Here is a 9891-nt window from a genome sequence, read left to right on the forward strand (position 1 = left end):
GAAAGGAAGCCAGAAAAAGGCGGAGGGGGGAAGCAATAAAAGAACAGTACAGAGGGATGGTGAAGCACCTACTCAAGATAGCTAGCAAAATCGCTGATTAGAAAAAACTTTACTTGGTGATATTAACCACTATTACCTGTAAAGAAGCTTTGTTAAATTATTTTCATTATAAAGGGCAACGTTGTTAGTAATTTTATAGAAGCTTATTTCCTGTCACAGTAGCATTACTATGGTCAATATTGCATGTAGCTACTAAAAACTTGCCCCTTAGATTATAGTTGTGAACATAAAGTGGCACACACTGGTCTACGGAATTGATGTGTAAACAAAAGAACGGTTGGTTTCGCTGTAACAACTATAAGTGGTAGACTTGGTCGACATGCTAAGAGCTAAGTAGCAGATGCTCCCAATTACATGTAAGTGGATAAAATATTTTTCTCACATGTCATTGTTAGTTGAGCAAGAATTTGGCTAGACTTCAAGTAGTTTGTAACAATAATATGTGTGAGCGGTACCAGTGATACCCTTGCCTTGCTAAGCACTAGACTCCGGTTCATTATGATACCTGTTCGGTCTGCTATCGCAATATAAAAGGTTACATTGATGACCTCTGCTGTCAAATATCTCTTCTTCTCACTGCCTAACGGCTGACAAGCTAATATATCTAACTATGATCACGTGACCTAAACTGCTGACATGACAGCTCTAATCAATGTAGTAGCTGCATTTGTTGAGGAGGAAGGAGGAGGAAGCAGCTGGACACATAATGGTAAGTTTTTATTGTAAGTGCTTCTCTGTGTGTTTACCTTTAAAAGGATAAATGTTGGAGAAAAAATATTAAATCGACAAAAAACACTGAACTATGCTGTAAAAATGGTATCAGTTGTACTCAAAGTGACACCAGGTGATGATATTTCCATAGCTACTGCACTAGTTATCATTGCTGTTGCCATTATTAAAATAACAATGATAAATCAAGACCAGAGCAGTAGAGAGAAATTACAGGACCATAGCTTTGGCTCCTTTATGTTACCCTAAATATAAACAACACAGACGCTAGAATTTTGTGCTCTCATTATAATGTGATTATCAACTGCTAAAGAGCTCTATATTACAGCTAATTGTTTTGAAAGAAAATCTAGGCAGAGTTGAATTTGATTCTCGATAAAATCAACCTTGTGATCTTCTGATGGTAAACTTGAATGCTTAAATCACTCTGCAAGTATTCAAGCAAACTGCCACACCATATAACACTACAGTGCATGAATGCTGCCATGCTTGATAAGAAAACTTAAGCAGTTTTTTTAAAAACAGCCACTATATATTTCTACAACAACAAGTTTTCAATCAAAAAGGAACATAGCTAAAAAATAATATACGGTATATTTAATCAAGTTAAACATTTTTGCGTAATTACATATTTTCGGTAACATTACAACATGCTTCCACTGCTTTTAATTATTTAACACAACCCTTCTTTCACAAAACCTTTTGTATGCTATGCACATTGTATGCTGCTGTAATTACTAGTCTACCCATAGCAACATGACATAATATGTTAGTTTTATTAATATTTAGTTTTTTGTACTGTATTGCAGAACCATTTTTAGATTTTGTATCAATACATTTCTGAAGTGCATTCAAGGTTTGACTATTACATAATCAATATACAACACATCAATAACAGCCAATGTTTGTGAGGAAAATCTCTATTCAAGGAGTGTTTTTGCTGTATTTGTTACTAAATTTGATTATTATTTTATTATTATAGTTTATTAATATTTTATGAAACAAATATTGAGAACAAATCAACATAGCCTACTAAAAGTAACTTGAAAAATCTTCAGATTTGTGGAGAGCAATGTATCTATTCAATTACTGGAGGCTGAAAACTTGGTGTAAATTTACCAACAATCCATTTACTTTGCATAATGCATTTTGATGTTGCAATGCTATAATACAGAATAATATATTAAATTATCATGTGTTACACAAGTTTTAATTTAATTAAGTGTGATGGAATATATTATACTATGAAGTAATGTAAAATAACTAAATGTTTATTACAAGACATGAATAGTAAATACAGTATTTAAACCAAAACTTTGAATATAGATAAAATATTTGCTGAAAATGGACAAAAGTTAATCGAATAAATATATTTTCCTTTTCTGTTATTTATGACAGCAAAATATATATATATATATATATATATATATATTTAAACTAGATTCATTCTTAGCTTCCAAGTAGTAAATGCATGAAGTAGTGGTCTGTTATAAACAATGCATATATATTGTTCAAGTTGAGTTCATGTAAGCTAAAAGTTTTTTACTATTAACACAAAAAACGCAAGTAGAGCCCTTATAAAAGTACTCAATTTTACAGGAAATGACGAGAGGCAATCGACTACGCTATCTTCTTTTGCTGTGTGTAGCGACATGCTCTACAGCTTATATTTATGATGAGGAGACAACTCCAGCTCCTTTAACCAGATCTTCATCTGATGAAAATGAGATGCTATTCATTCCAGCAGAACGTCCAGCACTGACGCAGTAAGTAACGGTCATTTCTATAAGCATTAAAGCAAAAATACATGTTTATTTACTTTTATTACACGACCATGTTAGTAATTTGAAAAATTTGTAATTTACGTTTTTGATGAAGATGCAAACGTAATGAGAACGGGGCAATGATGAAAATGTTAACCACGCAATTCGTTAAAGTGCTAGCAAAACATAAATAGTCTTTGTTAAAAATCTTTGTTGCAAAAAACATTTGGATTAGAAAAATGGTAATATTTTAAACTAAACAGATGATATAAGAATAAGTTGAATGCATTTATTTAAAAAGAAAGAATACGTTTTGTTCAAATATTTTCAAGTTTTCAGAATAATCTAGAAGAAGCAAAGATATTGAACCTCCATAAAATAATAACTCTGTTAGTCTGCTAGAATGCAATAAAAAATTATCTAAATATATTGTTTAAAAAAATATTATTAATGTTAAAAATGTCCGATGATGAGATAAACAAATTTCCTCAAACACAATTTCAACCATCCTTATCCATTCCTTCTAATCAATAAATTAGTGTGTCATTTGTAGTATGAAAATAAATAGACTTTAGTTAGATCCCAGTCTTGGTATTTATATTCCAGATCCTTGAGCATTGATACAATGTTCAAGGAACTGCATGGACATGCATCAATCAACCTCTATTTAAAAAAATTGAACTCCGCTATTAATCAACATATCATCATCTCAGTCTATCACCCAAACAAGTATAAAAAATTGATAGCTCTAGTTCTTCAGATAATAAACAAACTAGAGAAGTCTGATCATGTCAAATCCCTTCTATATCAACCTAGAAGCTTCAGCTAATAAGTTTACTCATGATCAACCTTTTCATTAGAAGAAAATAATATGGGTCGTGTTTTTATTAACAACCACATAACTTATTACAACTTATCACCCGCTAAGAGTTCAGTGTAATAACTTCATTAAATTTATGCATATGTTAATAAATTATGTAAATCTACATATTGTTTTAATACTAAAATGATTAGAAAGTACTTAATTTATGTTGTCTGTAAATATAAACAAACAACTAACCACATGTTTTAAGTTATTAATCGATCTTTGTGCAGTGAACATGCAGTGCTTTATTCAAGGCCACTTGACAATTCAAAATACACCATCACTGCGACAAATCATTTTCTTTGCATTTCACACCAAAAAGAACATAAAGTGATGTATATTACTGTGTATTGCTAAATTATATTTCCAATTTTGTAATTACTAGCCCACACATAGCAACATGACATAATGTGTTAGCTTTTATTAAGACTTAGTTTTTTATATTGCATTCCAGAACCATTTTTGTATTTTGAATCAATACATCTCTTAGAAATATTACACAGCTAATATTGTTTACTCGCTTTTAGTAATGGTATTTTTACCCAATTTTTCTAATGCCCAAGAGCTGTTACATCTATTGTAATTAATTACTTTTATATACGCTAAAAAGTTTTGAATCTCTATTGAACATGAGTTTAAAATCTTTTTATAACTACACAGGTATTACATATACAAAATCTTTTCCAATTTAGACACCTGTGCTGTCTGTCAGCTCCATACAATGTGACCGATCGAGTCAGTTTTGTCGCAACAAGAGAGGTTCCTGTAGTGAAAAGAAGAAGAGTGCCATACATAAATAGGTGTCCCTTGTTTCCTAATGCTGCTGGATGCCAGATATACAGATGGGAGCAATAGTAAGTGGATATTCTATGACTTGTAACTTTCATGACTCTACTATAGTTCCTCCTCTACTAATAGTAACTTTATAGTATAGTTTTTATGCAATTTGCGCTGTTAGGAAGTCTGTATGTTCGTAACCACTGTATGAGTTTGTGAAAAAGATTGCTTCCTACAGCATTGAAACTCATTTCATACTTGCTGTTCAGTAGCTTGTGTTGGCAATGTGTACCAGTGTTGGTAGCCTGAAATAATAAGATCTGTTTTAGTTACCTACATTGGAAGTTGCCAAATAATAGTTCTCCGTGTTAAAATCTGTGCTTTTTTGGCTCACCTGGTCATCTATCAAAGTTCATGAGATTACCATAGTAATAGTATAACATACTAAGTAATATAACCTAAATTATATTAATATGTTATCTTTAATCTTTTCGCTGCCAACCATTCACAAACTCAGTTATTGGCCTAGTGCCAGCCATTTTACCAAAATTGCCGATATTGCTTCATGATACAGTCAAACATGGATAACTCGCCCACGGATAGCTCGAACACACGGTTAATTCGAACGTTTTTTTTGGTCCGTTTCCACGTAATGATAAATTGCTATAGATAACTCGAACTCAACACTATTAATTCGATTTTTTTTGCCTAACGGCTACCGAAACGGTTGTTATCGCTTTAAAAATCACTTTATTCAAAGCCATAGGGGTAAACCCCATCTTTTTGTGATTCATGAGCGTCATTATTACCACCATCGGCAAAATATTTTTTTCAACGACTTTTCTAAAGGTTTGGTGAAATTTGATTTATACTGCTATACGATGAATAGCACGGGCTAGCCGGGTCACGCGCGCAAGGATTTTCGCCACGCACATACTAAACAAAAACAGCATGTTGTTTTTGTTTTGTATGTGCGTGGCGGAAATCCTTGAGGGCGTGACCCGGCTAACCCGTGATGAATAGTTTTCCGACGTTGATTCTGTGTTGAATCAACGTCGGAATGTTTAATGTTTAAAACGTCTTAAAAATTGTTGTAATTGAACGTATACGTTGTCTTAGCTAAAAAAAACTATTCATCGTTTGACCTAGACACAGAATACGTGTGTACATTCAATAAGTATCCATTCAAAAAGTGTGAGTTATATACAATGTCCCGTAAAACCTCGTAAAACTTTTAATTGAACTGCCTCGGAGTGTTGCTCTTAACGAATCCCAGGTAAAGTAAGGTAATCTTTGCATAAACTTCAAGAAAAATCGGCAAAATTGATCGTGGGTAAAACGCTCAAAAGAAAAAGATGTCTTTTCTTTTGAGCATTTCAACAACGATCAAGTTTTGCCAATGTCAATCTAAAAAACATCCTGACAATAACATCACCTCAAACAACAAACCAATCTCAAGTGATAGAAAAATCTCTATGCTTTTTGATGAAAACGTTTTAAACTTTACATTAGAAGCATTTAATTTGAAACAAGCCATTTGTGCTTTTGATTTATATTATAGTTTGTATATGTACATGTATCTACTAATAAATAAGTAAATACATGGACTTGTGACAGTGCTCTGATAACTTGAACGCTCTGATAATTCGAACACTTTTGCTCGGTCCCGTGAAGTTCGAATTATCCATGTTTGACTGTATGTATACAACATTTTTTTAAATTCAAACTCTATCTAGATTATTTTTCGTAACATATTTTATTTTTCCAACATTTAACCTAACACTGCTATGCAAAATATTCAATGTATCTATACTTTGTGTGAAGATAAAGCAATGTGAAGCGGTTAATACAAAGCAAAGGCGATCCTCCACAATGTTCCTTACGCTTACAAAACTATTACTTTCACCACTATCAGAGTCACTACTGCTACTTTAATTATTCGTATAATCACGAAAGTCTAACTCCGAATTGGCTTTAACGTTATCAACATAAGTAATTACCTGTTTTCTGACTCACCTGTGGTACTTAATGAACTTACACCAAAATTGCTTATTTTTAGGTGAGTAGCTCTCCAACAAAAGTTTAAAATTGCTTCGTAATTTTAAGCTAATTTCATAAAAAAAATTTCTTAAAACATTGTCAATATCTTGAAATTTCTCAAAACCATGGGTTATGTTGTCAACGATTAATAAAATGAAGTTACTACGCAATTGCTGGTAAAGTCACAATAATGCGTATGTGGGAATCGACCCCAGAAAACGCATAAATGCGTCTTTGGCAACGAACTGGTTAATAAAGGATATTTGTGTCCATTTATCTGACGCCAAAGTTCAAAGTTGAAAAGAGTAGTTCTGTCTGACGTGGTAGTTCAAAAATGAGGAACTATTTTGCATTATAGAGCATTCAAGCTCCTGACATTCAGCTTACCATCCTGAAATTCAAACATCTGCACTAATCAGCCATAATATGCCGTCTAGGAATAATAGTACTAATTTTTATCTCTCATGATTAATGGTGCATTGTGGGGCATTCAAGTTCTTGACATTCAACTTACCAACCTGACACTCTAGGACCTAAACCAATCCCCAATATTACATAGTCTAAAAATGATAGGATAAATTGTTTCCTTCTGCGCTTTATCAGCGCATCTGAAAATTTCTCACAGTGTATACTAGACTGCCAGGATACTAGTATATTATTGTCTATTATGATATACTATGTTATAATAAAACATAATGTGATAAGTTATGATGTAATATAATATTGAATAATTAAACAATCTTTACTATAATAAGTGCTGAGTTTTTTTGTCCATCTGTTTTAAGCAATGCTAATGCTGTTAGGGAAAAAGATCACACTGCATGAGAATTGAACCCTGATATTTGAATTTCAAGCTAAGTTTGCTACCATCTGTACTACTTCACCCCTTTTAAAAGCTAGGAATAATTGGGCGCATAGTTATTATGCTTAGTGGTCTTAAGCGGCACAGAGGAATATCAGCATGCTATCACATAATAGTGATGATACTGTTTGGTAACAAACTCTCATAGTTCTATTTTGTTAGGTATTTCTGTATATCAGTCTCTTTTGCTTTTATTAATTGTATTAGTGGAAGTTATTATAAAATCCTATAAAAGTATGGTTAGATTAGATTTCTATATATATATATATATATATATATGTATATATATATATATATGTATATATATATATATATATATATATATATGTATATATATATATATATATATATATATATATATTGTTCTAAAAATGTCTCAAGGACTAATAAAACACTGAGATAGGCTGGTTTTATGTACCTCTAGTTTATCACCAAATATTATAAGTTATTTTTTACACGTCGACAAGTTCTTTTGCTGTCATCAACATCCTTAGGTACTTTTTATCTATCCTGCACATCTATTGCAAGCAAAGGTACACAAACGTGTAAACTATCACTATGTTACAGTTTTGATTACCAAATGGTGACTAGAGTTGAGTACAGAACAGTAGTGAGAGAGATCTACTGCAAAGAAGGAGATGAGGTTTGCTGTCAAGGTTATACCCGGACAAATAGCTTTAATGGTTGCATGAGTGAGTATATGAATTATAGGCAGGGTACAGTAGATGCTACATATTTACATCATAAACCTACTGTGGTATCTTCACTTGACAAAGAATACATGCAAAAAGTTAACTGTTATAAAATATTTTCTCTGATCACAAAAAAGTATTTAAAAATTAGGAAAGCGTAGAAAGTTAAATCATTTTGCTTATTTTTTCTGTTGGATCTTAACAATAAGACAATATTATTTTTTATTACACTCACTCGGTCTAAAGAAAATCTTGCAACTTGAATACATGCAAAACATTCTAAAAGCACCTTGCTTGCAGCTCCAACTAAACTATACAAGTGTATTTATTCTTGCCCTAACACGACAATAATTAAACCGTAAACTTTACCCATAGCTGATGAAAAGAAGACACAGAGCAGTTATCAATTTTCTAATAAATTTATAGGGTAAAAAAATCAGGCTCCTTTGTAGCTACTCTTACAAATATGTACTAACGATCAGCAATTTATAAATATAAGTTTATTGTGATCATTTTAACCACATGTCTGAGTTCAGCTAAACTAAAATATAATGTAATCACAAAGAATTATTTTGATGTGTTTTGAACAATTATGAATCTGCTCAGTAAAAAATTCGAAAAATTATTTTAGATTTTAAATTAATTTGATCAATCTTAATGTTTGTTTAATCAGTTAGTAAAAGTTGATAATTAATGTTTTTAATTCAGTCAGACAAACATTTCACCGACGTTGTCTTTTATTTTGCATCACCAAACTCAAACCTGCATGACATATCTGGTTAAGTTATGACAGCTCATGAAATTTTTTTAAAGGCAAGCAGTGTATAAGGTGCACATACAAAAAATATAACAAAGTTTGAAGTTATTTTCGTGTACTTACAGGTTTTATAACTAACAACGTAACCAGAAAAGTATCTATATACTTAGAGTTTGCACAATGGTGAGACAACTTCACTCTGATATCATACAGACAGAGATAAAGCGCTAAAAATTAAAATTTGACTAAATGAAGTTAACTTTGGCAATATTTTCCTTAATTTTATGTTAATTTCAACTGCATTTTAAAAAGCACAAAATTTAATAAACAAAAAATTAATTATGTTTAATTAAAAATATCATGTTTACTTTAGGATTCATCAACTTCCCCTTCCAATCGCATGATCATACATGTTTTGGTTCATTGTTGATTGTTCATTGCTGCTGTTGATACATTCTACTTATGACTGATTTTTTTCCTGTTTATATAAAATGTTGTAGTTTATTTTAGTTTCTTATTAAAAATTAATTTCACAAGCGGTAGTTAAGCTTTGATTATAAACCTCATCAGCACACTCTGTGTCTTTATTCATCTGTTATTATATCAAGTACCACGGTGTACCGGGGGAGTGTCAGTTTTAGTATTGTTCATCAAATTTTGTCAGTTTTTTTTAAAGCTTTCAGACAAAAATATAGCTGCAAATTCTTTTGTGACAAATCATGATCAAATGGTCCTAATAAATAAGTACTTTTTACACGGATATACAATTTACAGCAGCGACCCTAAATGACTCCCAAATAGAAAGACCGAAAGAAGACTTCTACATATATATATGAGCAAATAAGAGGTCAACCTTGTTAAATGCCAACTTTACCATCAAAAATTATACTAATGTTGTAGCAAAAACCTTAACATGTGGACCTGCTCCTCAATTTTTTTGATAATTGTAAAAAATGACAGTTTTTGATAATCATATTTTCTGCGCTAACATTGAATTTTTTTCCATGTATTGTCAGGTACAGAAGATCAATACAGAGCTGACTATCTGTCTGATTGGGCAGATTATGCGTTCAGAAGATTTAACCTGGGATAAAGTCTTAATATATGGACAACAGGAAAAAAGACTGCTCCTTTGACCATAGTGTTAATAATAAGGGATTGTAATACTATATTAACTGCATAATCACCTACTGACAGGTGGTTGATAAACTTCATTATTACCTTGAACTGAAAGTTTCATTTGAGTAGTTTGTACATATAGTCTCACTATCAACAATTTGATTAATCTATATGTGTTATTTTTATAGTAATTATGTGATTTTTCACAGTCAAACTTTTATGTGCTG

At 31.6% G+C, this 9891-nt stretch overlaps 1 protein-coding gene across 1 annotated transcript; it reads left to right on the forward strand.

Annotated features, from left to right (window-relative positions):
- The first annotated feature begins 737 nt into the window (after nucleotides 1-737).
- Nucleotides 738-9638, forward strand: LOC137401835 (uncharacterized). Its single transcript, XM_068088307.1, has 5 exons — nucleotides 738-769; nucleotides 2389-2555; nucleotides 4110-4271; nucleotides 7664-7788; nucleotides 9562-9638. Exons 1-5 carry the CDS (start codon nucleotides 767-769, stop codon nucleotides 9636-9638), a joined length of 534 nt encoding a protein of 177 aa, XP_067944408.1. The 5' UTR covers nucleotides 738-766.
- Nucleotides 9639-9891: the final 253 nt, after the last annotated feature.

This window comes from Watersipora subatra, chromosome 8, assembly GCF_963576615.1.
Source record: "Watersipora subatra chromosome 8, tzWatSuba1.1, whole genome shotgun sequence".
Classification (NCBI taxonomy): domain Eukaryota; kingdom Metazoa; phylum Bryozoa; class Gymnolaemata; order Cheilostomatida; family Watersiporidae; genus Watersipora; species Watersipora subatra.